The sequence below is a fragment of the Rattus norvegicus genome, chromosome 1, assembly GCF_021556685.1.
Source record: "Rattus norvegicus strain SHRSP/BbbUtx chromosome 1, alternate assembly SHRSP_T2T, whole genome shotgun sequence".
NCBI lineage: Eukaryota > Metazoa > Chordata > Mammalia > Rodentia > Muridae > Rattus > Rattus norvegicus.
In genome coordinates, this window is record NC_141534.1 from 8,032,780 (window position 1) to 8,048,916 (window position 16,137).

The 16,137-nt window shown below is 41.0% G+C and overlaps 1 protein-coding gene across 13 annotated transcripts in view; it reads right to left on the reverse strand.

Moving 5' to 3' along the window:
• The window catches only part of Utrn (utrophin), a 502,827-nt gene that overhangs the window by 149,107 nt on the left and 337,583 nt on the right, over positions 1 to 16,137 (reverse strand). For all 13 annotated transcript variants that reach the window (XM_087636075.1, XM_087636021.1, XM_087636135.1 and 10 more), the window contains 1 exon segment: positions 4,886 to 5,058. In XM_087636075.1, coding sequence (XP_087492201.1) covers positions 4,886 to 5,058 — 173 coding nt within the window.

Here is a 16,137-nt window from a genome sequence, read left to right on the forward strand (position 1 = left end):
AAGCTGGGTGGAAGGGGTTGGGGAAATGCCTCTATAACACTGGCCTGCAGGCAAGTCTCTGGGGTACTGTCGTGACTGATAACTGATGTGTAAAGTCCCAGCTCACTGTGGTGTTGCCACCCTTGTGGTCCAGGGTTGTACAGGAGAACTGCACAAGCCTCGGAAGCAGTCAGTAAGCAACGCTCCCCCATAGTCTCTGCCTCAGTTCCTGCCTCAAGTTCCTGCCCTGACTTCCTGCCCTGAATGACTGTGATGTTGAAGTATGAGTGAGATAAAGCCTTTCTTCCCCCAAATTGCTTTCATGACAGCATTAGAAAACCAAGCTAATCCAGAAATGAAGCAGTCCATCATTGGGAAAGGTTCGAGGAGGGTTGAGGTGGCCTGAGAGGACTTGGGAGAGAGGAGGGAATATGAACAAAATATACTGCATGAAAAGTTTTAAATCAATGAATGAAAACGATATTGGAAGATTTACATTTTTAAATGTACTGCAGGCATCTAGAGTAATGTAGTTTAATTATAAATATATTGTATAAAATAAATAACACAGTTATATAATAGTACATAAATGGCTCCAAGGTAAGGAAGAAAGGGACCCAGCTGGAGAAGGTCCAATCCTTTCATATGAGAGGGTTCCATTATTAGTGCTGCACATAAGTTTCATTCAGCTTCACCAAGGTCCGTCTCTGAGGAATTCACAAGTCCCGTGGAATGCACCTGAAACTCCTCTGAAGAATAGCCTCCCCTTGGTCCCCTGGGGACTGGGATGCCAAAATGAAGAAGTCATCCATGGAAGCCCAAGATGAGTAGGTCTACGGGACTTAAGAGTAGAATAGGGCTGAGAACTTTCACAGGCAGTGCAAAGCGATACTTGAAGGTTAAAACACAAAAGGTTATTACTGGGTAATGGCATATGCCTTTAATCCCAGAACTGGAGAGACAGATACAAGCAAATCTCTGATTTCAAGGCTAGCCTGGTATAGAGAGCAAGTTCCAGGACAGTCATGACTATACAGAGAAACTCTGTGTAAGGAAAAACAATGTTACCAGTGTGATGTTTCCACCAAGGATGAGAGCTGAGGGCAGAGGCTAAAAGGGAGTAGTATGTGTACTTCAAACAAACAGGAAACATATGGTCCTACAGATTAGGAGTAAGATGATAAAAGGGCAAAAATATAGACAAATTATTTCTAAAAGAAAAGGAGATATGGAGAGATGGGAAGAGAGGGGAGAGTAGCCACTCGAGGCTGCCAATTAGCCCCCTATCCCTATGTGGCAGGGCTTCTTTTGCAGACAAACTGCCTTCCAAGGCCAATTTATGACTGAGATTGGGAAGTTTGGTGGCCACAGGAGGATTAATATTCAAGGCTTCTAGGCAAGGAAAATGGAGGAAATTAACCTCTATTAAAGAACATTTCAAGTAAAGTAGGCAATTAAGAGAAAAGTCAATTTTTCAATTAATTACAGAGAAGAGGGGTGAAGAGTCTGCAGAAATATTAAAGACATAGAGAATCTCATTCCAACAGAAGGCAATGTGAGAACCAGGCTGGACTCCAAAGGCCAGGGAGGAAAGGGCTGAGCAGTGACCTGAACAGCAACTCCACCCACGCCGTTTGCATGTATAAAGCAGGAGGCAGGACCAACTATAGAGTGGTCTAGAAGAGAATTTGGATGTACAAAAGAACTTCAGAGAGATTTTTTTCTTCACTCCTGCCTGGAGGGTGTCTTACTTGAAAAGCTACCTTGAGTAGTGACTACTGGGACTTCTGCATCATTCTAAGGTTGAGTCAGCAATCTAAGCTCTAAGTCAGTTCCTTTCACCTGGTTTCTGTCATTCCCATCACACTAGATTTCATAAGGAGGCCAGCTGAACCCACTTTTGTTTCACATTTGCTCAGAATCCAGCCAAGAAAGGGGCACTACTTACTGGTGAATCCCTTGAACATTCCCTACGCTAATAACTAAGATATAGAAGGGTTTGGGGAAGGGAAGAATTTCCATAGTGCCCCACAAGTAGTGACCAATAACAGTAATAAACACAAGCCACTTACTGCAGACACTGTATATGGGTTAAATAAAACATGCATGGCAGCCCCATTAAGGAAATTACTCTTAATTTGCATACAAGGAAACTGCAGCACACACATGGGTCAATAAGCTGCCCACGGACTGTTGTATGACAACACCAGAATTTGAAGACAGTGTCTCTCCAAAGCACAATGCTCTCCAAAACTGCCCTGTTCCACTTCCTTCTGAGCTGAGCTGAAGGAGAGCCCACTGCTGAGAAAAATAAACCAGTTTATCTCAAACGAATTTGTAAATGACATGTGATTTTTTTGCATATTTGAAGATAAAAAATGGAAAGTGCTTTCATCTTTAGTTACACATATCTAATGATAGAAAGTGAGCCCACATGGACAGAAACACAGCATCCACACGGCGTAAGCAAAGCTTGGGCTTCCATCTCTAGCACAGATGAACAGGATGGGGGCTGACGCAGAGATGATTTCCTACTGGAGCTGTAGAGAGAAGAGGGCATAGCATGCCACCATTCATTCTTCTTAAGAAATAGAGGAATTAGGCTGGAGAGATGGCTCGGTGGTTAAGAGCACTGACTGCTCTTCCAGAGGTCCCGAGTTCAATTCCCAGCAACCACATGGTGGCTCACAATTGTCTGTTATAGGATCTGATGCCCTACTCTGGTGGGCATGAAGATAGCTACAGTGTACTCATAAATAAATCTTTAAGGAAGAAAGAAAGGAAGGAAGGAAGGAAAAGGAAGGAAGGAAGCAAGGAAGGAAGGAAGGAAAGAAAGAAAGAGAGAAAGAAAGTAAGGGAGAAAGAAAGTAAGGGAGAAAGAAAAGAAAGACAGGAATTGTAAGTTTTAATTTGTGAGACCCAGTAGAGTACAAATATTCTAGCACATGGTACCTTTATTCATAAGAAAATCATTCAGGACAAATGGTAGCACAATTTCTGTTCTCTGGCAGTCCCTGTATGAATTCCCAATACCAACCGAGGCAGATTCACCCCCCAACCTTAGTTATGAATAGTGTATGAATATTAACCTAGAGTCTACTTTTACCAGGGTCTACAGAGACTGAGAAACAATCAAATCATTCTAGTTAGTCTTCCTGATAATCAAGTGTGTTGGACACAGCTAGTACAACTTGGCAAAGTTCAGAGGGGTAAAGTAATTTATCCAAATTGAGAAAATAAATAGTAAAGTGCAAGAATCAAATTCAGATCATTTGGTTTTAAGGTTATACATAGTCAACACATGATACACCCAAATTTGAGGCTTTTACCAACATTCCTCTTTAGAATTATCATTCTTGTTAGTATCCCCTTAATTTAGTGCCAATTAGAAACCATCTATCAGCTACTGAGGTGACCTTAAAAATGTGCTTGAATTCCAATAATGTGGTACCATTCTGTTGCTCTGGATAATTTGTCAATGCTGTTCCCTTGTCAGACCCCTGATCCTAATGTCCATATTTAACTGAATTTTACTCTCATCCAAAGCAGATGTGAATCACCACTTCTACATTTTAGTGTCCATAAGAGGCAATTAATCTCAACAAATAAAGTATTTTCAAATTGGACATAGATACTCGATGGAGCAAAACAGATCCAATGCCAAGATTTTAAGAAATCTACATTCAAGTTCTGACTTTTATCTTATTAGCTCAATCTTTATATTCAATAAATTTCTCATACGGAAATCCTGACCTTCTAACTTACTAGGACCTTTTCTTTTTATAAACAACAGAGACATATTCTGAGAAGCCGTAAAATCTCTACAGTATAAATAAAGAAGTTGTGTGAAACCAACTACTGTACATAAAGTGCTAATTTAGTAAATTAGCACACAGTGCAAGACAACTAAGTAATTGTTTTAAATAAGCATGATGGGACTTGTATGTAATGTCATCACACGCTAGATGAGCGATGAAGAGGAGTCAAAGGCCAAGGCCTAGAGAGAGGTAGCTCACAAGTTAGAAGCACCTAGTGCTCTTGCAGAGGACCCAGGTTGGTTCCCAATATCTACACAGCAGTTTCCAGTTGCCCATAACTCCAGTTCTAGGGGATCCCAATGTCCTCTTCTACCTCCATGGGCCACTACATACATAGTATACATACATTTGCATACATGTACATAATAAGAATAAAGGGGTTTTTGCTGTTGTTCTTGTTTTTAACAAAGCACTAAAGGTCAACTTCGCTACACAACAAACTCAAGATCAGTATGGGCTATAGGACACCTTCTCTGTAAACAGTGAATGTCTTTAATTCCTGCACTGGAGCGGCAAAGGCAGGCACATAACTCTAAGTTCAAGGTCAGTCTGGTCATGTAATGATTTCTAAGTCAGCCAGTATTACTACCTTGTCTCAAATAAAGAGATAAATAGATAGGTGGATGGTAGATAGATAGATAGATAGATAGATAGATAGATAGATAGATAGATAGATAGATATAGATAGATAGATAGTACTCTAATAATCCTAAAACAGTGTGAAATATACAATATAATGATAAACACTAAACAATTAGCAAGTGTCAGTGACATCATCATCCTTACTGCTGTACGATCTAAAACATGACTGTGAATATCCTGGGACAAACGGCAGAGTGCACCGGGTATAAATGAGGTGAAAACTCCTACCTACTTATTTATTCTTTTGTTACTGCTGAGGATTGAACCCAAAACCTTATCCACCGTTAAATCCTCAACTGTTAATCTTGGATTTCAATCCCAAACAAATTCTGATAGAGTTGTATTAATCCTTTCTCTTTCTGATAACCACGGATCTCCCTAAGCATGTATGCACACATGCACACGCATGCACGCACATGTTTGATTCTGATATTGAGTGCTCTGACCTGATGCTGGCAGATTTTGCCTTCAGATCATTCCATCTTTGGTTCATGTCATCCAGGCGATGCTGAAGCATTGTGGCCTCCTCAGAATTCCCCAGAGCCTTCACCATCTTCTGCCTGTTCCCATCGATGCTTTTAAATATGTCATTGTGGGCATCAATTTCTGCCTGGATGTCCTAAAGAGAGAGGCAAAGAGATGATGCAAATGATGAAGGTCACCAGGGCATCCTGCAGGAACTCTCCGTGGACTGTTCCTTTCGGATGTGCAGAAGAGCTGTTCTCAATCAAAACACTTTATTTTACCATCAGTAATATATAACAAAACCCAGTGTTCCCACCGTTCCAACACTGAAAATAACAGCCTTTAAATCTCCAATACATTGATTCCCTGTGTCCTAAAAGCAAAATTTATAACAATCTAAAATTCATGCACCGTCCTGTTTGATGTTAATATTTTAGAAAGAATGGGCAGTTTTTAAATTTTTTATTACTACTATAAATCACTGAATTTTACATAACATTCAGTGAGATTATTTCTTCCTACCTTTACACAGGGCCAGAGCAAGATACCACATAATCAGGGATGTGTTTTGCATTTTGACAAACTAATTTTCCCTCTGCCTGCCATTTTAATCTCATACAACTTATTCTGAAACTTCTGAAGAATATTCATATATATGTTTACCTTCACTAAGAAATAATAAGAAAAAAATAATTTTTCTCCTATTAAATAGGAAAGTGAAAGTTAATTCTGAAATTACTTGCAGAATATAAGGAAGAACAAACTTGTTACAATATCTATCCTAAGAGCTTGTTACAGCATCTATCCTAAGAGCTTGTTACAGCATCTATCCTAAGAGCTTGTTACAGCATCTATCCTAAGAACATGTTATAGTTTCTATTCGAAGAACTTGTTACAGCATCTATCCTAAGAACTTGTTACAGTATCTATCTAAGAACATGAATGAATAAATACATTCAACTACTTTCTTGATTGTTTTAAAGGAAAAACTAAGAGTAGTAACAAGCAATTGAGTTTGAAAAGCAAGGCACTAGGCTATATGCTATGTTTACTTAAATTTATAGATTTTTATCAAGTTATATGCATTTGTATAAAAAATGGCAAGCACATTACAATGTTGAAAAAAATAAAATAATATTAATTTTCATCTGAAGAGGTTACAGAAAAACCTAGGATTTTTCCTGTAAATATTTCCCTGAATTTTGAAAAGTTTTTATAAACCCAAAGCAGCACTTTTAGAAATAGGCAGACATTACAATTTTTTTTAAAAATGTACAATGATCAATCTACCCCCTCTTCTCTGAATACAGCTTCTGTAATCAACTTGGCTGTTACCTTGCATCCTGAATTAATCGGAAGCAGCCCAATGGTAATTGGCTGGTATGATGGTCACTAAGAAGGAACACATGATTAGGAAAGCGCCAACAGACAATAGAGCAGACAGTAGCGTGGGCCATGATGGTGTGGCAGCCTTCTCCATCTCTCCCAGTGTAGACTAAGCAGTGTGCCCGAGCAATAGTAATGAATGTGGCTTAGGGAAAAGGGACCTGACTCTTCAACACCACAGTTCCCTGCCCTTCTCAGCCAGTCTTAGAACAGCCTCTTAAGCTCTGGGTTTGGTGCCCTGAGGTCCAAAGATAAGACTGAAATTCTCTCCTAAATGTGAAGGTGTGTGGAGATGTGGCTTTGGATAGATGGCAGAGAGGTCATCTATCCCAAAGGCTGCCTTGTCTTTTCTACAATAAAAGGACATAGTATAAAGGCACCATCCTGGAACCAGAGAGCAGACTCTCACCAGACACCAAAGCTGTGAATGTCTAACCTTGGACTTCCCTATCTTCAGAAAGGGAGAAATAAGTTCTGCTGTTTACTGTCTAATCAGCTCAGGTCACTTTGGAAGAGCAGCTCAAGATGAGATGGCTTCCCTCTTCCTGAGGTTCTCCAGTTCTAAATGATAGCAGAGGGAATGCAGGTAAGAGTTTGTTGTATATCCAGAATGGTTTTTATCCATTTTAAAAATCTATTTCTCAATGGCTTGTCAGCCTCTGATGAGGATCAAGTGTTAACTCTGTTTCTTACAAGCACTCATGAGGTTTTTATTTTTTAAAAGAACCAAAGCTGAAGCGGGGCCTGCATTTAAGTATTTATGACTATTCTCTATTCAGCCCTACACATTCATCCGGTTAGAAAGACGATGGTGTTCTGTGAGGCTTTCCAACGGTATTTGTGATGTGCAAACTTGGTACTAAAAGGGTCAAATTCAGACAGAGACGAGTACAAAACAGGACAGACATGCCCTACAAGATTTATCCTCCAAATTTGCAAGCCCAGCAGTCTCCAAGCTTATCTGACCCTAACTGGGAACTGCAGATACACCCGCAAAGTGTTCTCTGCACACCCAGAAGCAACCCTATCCCTCAACAGAAGTCAACAGCACTGAATCACTTCCTGTACTGGTGGTTGTGTGCATTGCAGAGCAGACCCAGTAAGGAGGAAATGAAGGGAGAGCTACACTGACTCAAGGGTCTCAGGCTGGGCAATATTAGGCAGAGAAAAATGACAATCTCATTAGCATGAGGTGGGTGGCAAGAGGTGAAGAGACAGGAGGGATGAAATTTTACCAGAAAGTTCCTTGGCTCAGTTCCCTGAACTGCATGGCTGCTAGAATGGAACTGTTATATGCACATATCAACTGTCAGGGATATTCCATTTGTTCATCTTCTCAAATAGTTCACATTTCTTGTGATGAGAACACTCAAAATCCTCTCTTCTAGCTGGGCATGGCAGTGCATACGTATAATCCCAGCACTTGGGAGGAAAAGGCTGGAGGATCTGAAATTCACTGTCACGTTCAGCTATGTAGCAAATCTAAGGCCAGCCTAGGTTTCCTTTTTGAGACCGCAGCTTTAAAGGGAGTAGATACAACCACAAAATATAGCTACCTGAATCGTAAAATCTGCAGTATTATTGATTATAACCCACCTATCACATATAGATCTGTATATGAAACTTAGAAGACTATTTTTGCAGTACTGTAGATCTTTATCATTATCATATTTCTCAAGAGACTCAACGATACAATCCACAAGACCTCTCTTTGCCTTCCATTGCCAAGGGAAGTTGGCTTTACACTCTCTGCACAGATTTCTAAGAATCAGTGGACCACCCTGGAAGTCACAACACAGACTCAAGCCACAACATCCTGACATTAGACCTGGCTCCCACTACCCTTCAGATCCAAGAGACCAGAAAGACAGATGTACAATAGGATAGACAAGAGGCACTCCCTAACTTCACAAGTTTGGATGCTGCAAGTGTGAAGCAAATTCCTCCTCACAATCATGGCAGGTGATGTGGTTCCCAATTCAGCAAAGACAGTAAAGCCGCTTGGCCCTGAAGGCACTGAGAGAGAACTGCAATGAAGTTCCGGCTGGTGTGAAGCCTTCAAGATGTGGGAAACCCTTCCACACAAGAGCAGCAGCAACAGTTAGGAAGGAAGTCAACAATCAGAATGTGACCAAAGAAAAAGAGATCACCCCACACTATTTTCTTTTATTTGCCATTTGGTAGCATATTCTTCCAAAACCACCCAGAATTGAAAACCAACACAGGAACAAACAAATAAAAAGAAGACAAACAAAAGACAGAAAAATCATACTGTGTTTCTTCTGCATCCTTCACAGCTTCTGTTATACAAAATAAGCCTAACATTAAAACAGAATAGATGATTCAGGACACAAAGACCAGTATCATAAACAAATACTCATACATCTTGACTGGTTGGCAAGTAGGCCACAGTAGTGACAAAGAAAGCAGGCGATGGATTGGACAGCAACGGTGTAAAGATTTAAGTTCAATTTCCTCACTTAAAACTTTGGGATATGAGAAACGTGAAATCATTTAGAAGCCTGCGCTGTAAAGTCCGATCTAAGCTCTCCCAGGAAATTCAGAATTAAATGAAGTTAACGAATCATGCTCCTTGGTAGATAACTGTGCAATGACACGAAGCTTTTAAAATCAAGATGCCAGCACGGAAGGCTGTGAGGGCACAGCCCTCAAGCAGCATAAAATGCTAAAATAAATCAAAGTTCCATAAAGGAAGCTTTACTCTTGCTGGCCATCCAGGAAGACGTAGCTCTGTCAATGCTTACCTCTGTCACCCTGCAAACCCTGCAGAAGGTTAAATAGCACTGAACAGTTACTGATAATTAGCAAGGGACTGTGATCCATCTAGAAGCACAAAGCAATTCTCTTCCAAGCTCTTAACATAAACCAGTCTTGTGCACACTGGAGCAAGTAGTTGAACTTAATACCTTAATAAGACTGGGAAATGTCCTAGGGATGCATGTAGGGGTCTAAGCATAATGGAAAGGGTTAAGAAAGAAGAAGAGCTGGGAAAAGAAAGCCACTACCTTTCCTCTTACCGAAACTCCATCAATAGCATGAGACGCAAACTCCATCAGGACTCTGCAGAACAAGGCTGCAAAGGCTAAGCAAAGCTTGCTAACTAGCAGCAGTATTTCTGTGAGGAGCACCCACTATGTAGGTCCAATAAATGGCACAAAGAAAGGGATACATTAATTCTGTCCTGTTCTTTCTTTGTATTTGATATCTTAATAGCAGTTCTGTCTTATCTAAGCATTCTTTTAATAAAGATATAAAAATATGACACAAACACACACACACACACACACACCAATTTGTTTGTAGTGGTGGTGTTTCTGTATTTGCTTTTCAGACAAGTTTTACTATGTATCCTAGGCTGATCCTCCCACCAGTATTTCAAGTGCTAGGTTTATGGATATAGGCAGCCATGCCCCAATACAGTGTTTCCTTAGTAACCCTAATAACGTAACTTTGTAGGTAAAAATGTTTCTTCAGATTTACCCAAACAGAACTGTGCGAGCATTCTAATAGCACATAATACCATCAAGCCAACATCAACGGCTAAGCCCCTGATAGATGGCATGCACACACTCTTTGAGACTAATTGCCTCAACTTTATTTTTGCATGGCTTATTTCTCTAGCCCTATATGGCTATAGCAGTGTTTGCTCCGGAGGAGTGTTGACCCCTGTCCTGAAGGTGGAGAGGGGAAATTAGCAATTATTCCACCAGCCTGTTCCAAAGCCTAGGCTAAATGAACAAAGCAACTCATGGGAGGGAAATAAATCCTGTGTGCCTTTTAAAAGTCATGTTGGATCCCAGAGACATGGAAGATGAAGTGAAAGAAATGCTGGAGGATTGTCACCAGAGCTTTGTAATTTAAAGATGAGCTTCGTAACTTGAAAAAAATCCAGGTATTTTTCCAAATAAAAGTAAACAAGTAACATAATCAAATGTCAAGTCAGAAATATGTTTTCAGCATTTGAAAATTGTAAGATGTTATTCAATTATTTATTGATTTCAGTTACTCTATTAACTGAGCTAAATACTGTATTTCCTTCCAATAACTCATCTTGCAATTTTCAGTCAAGCTATCGAGTCCTATTTTGATCAACATTAGAATGCCATTTTGACTGTCAGGCTGATATTATTGACAGTGACCTTTACAAATTAAGAAATCAATGCTAATCATGTTCTTCTCCGGTTGTTTTCAATGTAAATACATGTAACATAATGCAGTAGAAAAACTTTTGTCTTGGTTTGCTTTATGTCACTTTGATACCACACTGACTAAAACCAAGTGGGGCAGGAAAGGATTTATTTCATGTTACAACTCCTAGGTTAGTTACAATTTATCACTGAGGGAAGTCAGGGCAAAACTGTGGAGATGGGAACTATAGCAGAGACCACTAAGAAATGCTGCTTACAGTCTTGTTCCTCCTCCTTTGCTTGGCTAACTTTCTTATACAGCATAGGGATGGTGCCGCCCACAGTGGGCTGCGCCCTCCCACATCAGTAAGCAATTAGGACAATATCTCACAGATAAGCCCACAGGACAATCTGATGGAGGAAACTCCTCAACTAAGAGTTCCAGGAATGTGTATCTGCACTTGTATCAAAGAGGCAAAAACTATAGCAAGTCTACTTACTAAGTTACAATTTACTATTAAGATAAAAATCACCATTTACTACATTTCAAGACGATTTCAACAAGCCAGTTTCCAATAAACTATAAACTATTTAAATGCCAACATGTAAACACTGCTATAAACAGAACTATCTCTACAACCAAGGAAAAAAAAATTACTTCAAGCTTTTAACTTTCTAAGTCTATACTACATGTTTCTAAAACACAGTAAATCACAGTACAGTGGGTCCCCTTTCAAAACATACACTAGAGAAGTGCAGACTCTATCTGCATCGCAAGTTTCTAGGACCACTTCCTTAACCTTTCGGGTGGCCAATAATGTTGTAACTCAACTACTCTACCCGGCATTGTGATCAGACTTAAGTCTGACCGCACATGCATGGACCGTTGTCCTTCACACTAACCACATGTTCAATGCTACACTCCTGGGATATGCTTCTTTTTAAATCCCAGTGTTGGTGCTGTGCTCTGCCCATGAAGATCCTAGTGACTTTCTCACTCCACCCAAATTCACCCACACTGCACAGGTGCACACAAACCCAAACACAACCTCAATTCCTACCTTAAGCTTAAGCTCAACCATGAAACCACAGATAAGATGCAATTTCTCCACAGAAGACTTCACGGAAACAGTTTCTACTGTTACTTTACTTGTTGTTGGCTGAGTATGATGGCTCATACCTGCAACTTGCCAGCAAGAAGGAGGTTGAGGCAGGAGGATCACCAAGAACTAGATTACAAGCTGATCAACACGATGACCAACTCTAGAATACCCTGTCTCAAAAGTAAGCTGAATTAAAACAAAACACAAAACTCCGCTAAACTAAAAGAAACTGAACAAAAACAAAACAAAACAAAACAAAACAAAAAACAACAACAAAAAAAAAAAACCGAGTCTGGTGCTTTGAAAGAAAATGGTCCCCATAGGCACATAGGGAGTGGTGTTATTAGGAGTCGTGGCTTTGTTAAAGTAGGTGTGGCTTTGTTAAAGTAGGTGTGGCCTTGTTAAAGTAGGTGTGGCCTTGTTAAAGTAGGTGTGGCCTTGTTAAAGTGGGTGTGGCCTTGTTAGAGTGGCTATGGTTTGGTTGGAGGAGGTTCATCACTAGGGGGTGGGCTTTGAGCTCTCAGATGCTCAAGCCAGTTCACTTCCTGCTGCCTGTGGACTGAGTTGTGAACACTCAGCTCCTTCTCCAGCATGCTACCCACCATGCTTCCATGCCTACGTGCCACCATGCTTCCTGGCCATGATGATAATGAACTAAACCTCTAACAGGTAATCCAGCACCAATTAAACGTTGTCCTTTATAAGAGTTACCTTGGTGGCGGCATGTGTCTCTTCAAAGAAAATGAAACAAAGTGAAACGAAACAAAACAAACAAAAAACCGAAACAAACAAAAACCCAACTAAGACAATAAGGTGAACTCCACGCTTATGTAAAATCTTAAGGTCTCTATCTTACACCACTAGAATAGCCCAGTGAAGGAAAGAGCGGGCCCCATCTCCATCCCTACATTCAACTTTGATACCTGGTACTTCAGAAATATTTCTTAAACAGTAAATGAAGGAACAGAACTTTATGCATGAGATTTGCTCTCTCTTCGAGGATCTGTCTTCGTTAAAATTAAATGTATCAGGGTTGGAGGTACATACAGCTCAGAGGTTATCAAAGTTTTAATGTGAAGTATCCCTGGTAGACCTCTGTGTTTAAACTCTATTAGAGCTGTTTTTGAAGTGTTACAGAGACTGTAGGAGGTAGGGTCTAGCTGGAGGTTGTGGTTGCCAGATGGTAGGCTTGAATATTATACCCTGGCCCCACTTCTCTCCAATCCAGCTTCTCTCCTGCTAGACCTGCTCGTCTATGAGCAAACCATCCTTACTAACTACCACCAGTGGGAACAAAACCACTATGGAAGCCACATCTTCTCCAACATGACAGACCATTACCTGTGAACCGTGGCTCAGAATAAACCTCTCTTATGGCTTTTAAAATATCAGAATCGTGCTCAAGGGGGTAAATACCATAGAGATGCATTATATAGTCCATGACTGTGCTGTCTCTATGAAGATCCAATTTTTTTTTTAAAGAGTCACCAAGAGAATACTGCCATCCAGACACATAGTAAGGGTCCCTCAAAGGAGACAACAATCAATCACATGTTTCAAACTGGGATAGGAGATTTTGTATATCCAAAGAGCAATGGAATGATAAATGCTTCAGATGATGGATGGCTTAAAGACCCCGAGTTAATCATGACATAAGATACAAATGTAGCAACATGTCACGTTACCCCATAAAGATGTATGATTAGCATCTGTCGATTAAAAACAAAAACAAAACCCCTGGAACGGCCATTATCATTAATCATCTAGTAGCGGGTCTACAAAAATTAATAAAAGCGACAGTCATTTAAAATGTCACTGAGCTAAAGCTGCCCATTACTCAAGTCTCTGTATGAGTAAGCAATAGACACAGAAAAACCAGTACACAATACAAATGGCTCTGGTAGGCCAGCACAGCACTAACGCCACCATGCTTTCTTCATGTGCTTTCCTTATGAAACTACGTTCAAGAAAATCGCTGGTGAATTAAAGCAAGTGGAACCAGAAAACTAAGCCAGAGGCTTTGACAGGGATTCCCTGGTGGGTCAAATCTTTGTCTATACATTTGAGCTTGCTGAGAAGTCACTCTCGGGCTCATGGGCATAGCTGCGTGTGGTTTAAGGATACACAGATCTGCTGATCGGCAGATCCACCACACTGTGAGGTCCTTAGGCTCTAGTAAGAGGTCACTCCCCTTAGGTGGGTATGGATCCCTGATCTTGGTTGGGCCTCTCAATGTGTAACTGAAAGCTTACTGCCTCCTGGATCCCCAAGGAATCATAACAGGGTGGTTTGAAGAGGCGTGAGTCCCAGCTGCAATCTGCCCATCTGGCTGGAAAACACAATCCAGGGAGTAGATATTCATTCATATGCCAGATACTCAAATAGGTATGAAAGGGGAAAGCCGTTGATTTTTCTAAAAGTAATGTAGCTTCTCCTTCACCTCCACACTCTGGTGCCTTAAAGGCAGGCAGAAGGTTTGCTTTCCTCCCATCCAGTGAACTTAATTATCTAACAAGTTAATCTCTCAGTATTGGTCAATACTGAGTAACCTGCCAAGCGCAGACCTCAATTACCAGATATATCAAATCTGTACCCGCTGTCCCAATATTGACTTAGTTTCCTTCAAGCCAGAAATGGCTTCAAACGGAGAGTGAAGTTGACACTTGGTTGTGACAATTTACCATCTGATTGAACAATTATAACCTCTGTTATAAAAAGGATGACGTGCCGGAGGCAAATCTTCAATCCCCGATACCGAAGAAGAAAGAACTAAGAGAATTGAAAGTAAAGGGAGTCCCCTATTGCACATAGTAGGTCATTCTGTATCCCATGGGATAAAGGGAGTCCACACATAGCAGGTCAGCTTCTATAGTCTTTGGAATAAAGAAAGACCACCAACATATATGGTAGGTCAGCTTCTGCACGCCATGAGCAGAGGGAGTGGAATGTTGCACGTGGCAGTCAACACCCCACACTGCTTTCCAATTACAAATAGTTCAGATGTCCCTAGAAATGGCAGAGTTGCTTTCTGGGTTGGAGAAGGGGAGGTAGCTGAATTCGAGGGGTGTGAAATAGTGAAACCAGAATTCCAGTTTTCCTGGCGATGACTTAATGGAGCATAAGCTGAAATATATGAGACAGCTTTGTTAGAATATACAAAGGTTTTTTTTTTTCCTAAGAGCGAGTTGGAAAAATACACACTGGTGGATAATGGCTTCCTACCAGTGAAACACATAGCAGTGTTACTTTCACTGAGACCTTTAAAACATGTCCACCACAAGAATAAGCACGCACAAACTTCGTATTCAAGGGAAGCAGTGTCGTTTCTCTGAAATCTATCCTTGGAGGAAATTTTCAAGTCAAGCCTTTAACATATGTAAGCCTTCCTTTTATTGTCAAGTCAACTCCTGAAGTAAAAACAAGATGAAGTCATGTTCAGATACTGACTGCTGGGGGTTAAAAGAGGGAGCATGCCAACATCGAAAACGTTTGACTCTACCCATAAGGTGGCCCAGAGGCTTAAGAAACTAGGTTGCTCACCTCAGCTATCTGACCTAAGCTTGAAGACTAATAGCAGCAATTAGAATTCAAAAGTCCCGCTATTTCACCATAATTACTGGGGGGGGGGAGGGTTGACAAGCATGAATTATTCATGCCACATATGCTCTCTACCTTTTTATAGGAGACAAATCTGCAGAAAACAAGCTAACAGACCTCTTTATGGCCATAACGTTTGTCACCTGCTACTCGCAGCTGCCATAGGGTGCGATATTCTTTCTTTTCCTCACCCCTTCTAAGTGAGCAAGCCAACTGTGAATTGGCTCTTGCTCCCCAGAATACAGACGCTCACCAACTATGAAAGCAATAGGTCAAAGTCTGCCCCACCCCCAACCCCCGTATTACAAGCAAGACCCCCACTACTTAAGTTGAGGTGTGAGGAGGGACAGGGAGCACACTAAGGAGGAGGTACTAATTTGTTGTTGTTGTTGTTGTTCTGACATGCTGCTCCCATTGTTGGGAAGGCAGGAATGGCCGAAATTGTTCAGGAAAAGCCTTCCTCCTTTTTAAGAGGTATCACTTTTTACATATTTTTCCTCTGGCAGTTGTGATTCCTAAGAAAAAGCCTATTATTCCTTGAATGTTTCAAGATGCTTATATCTGTACTTTCAGTGAATGGTGGGGAAAACCAGAACACAGTTAACAGTTGATAAACAGTTCATCTGTGCCTGTAGGGATAAAGGACCCTGCCTCTTTCTTTTCTCTCTCTCCCCATTCCTTTAAGGAGCAGAGACTGGAACAAGACTGGCACTCAGGAAGTCACTAACTGGCTCGGGGAGGTTTCTGCTTTGTTTAATTCTCAAAGTGAGGAGGTAGCCTTTTTTTCAGGCTATGCTCCACCCTGGGGTGTGCCAAGAGCCTTGGGGAAAGAGAGGGTGCCAAGTGCAAAGTTAGTAATCCAAGCCTTAAACGCTACCCACTTTTAAAACAGAAATCCTGAAGGAAATGCCAGACAGCAGATGTGCCATCGGTCCCAAGGGCCAGCTTCTGGGGCTCAGCACTGGGTTCTCAGACGTGGCTGCAAGGACAGGTTCAGAT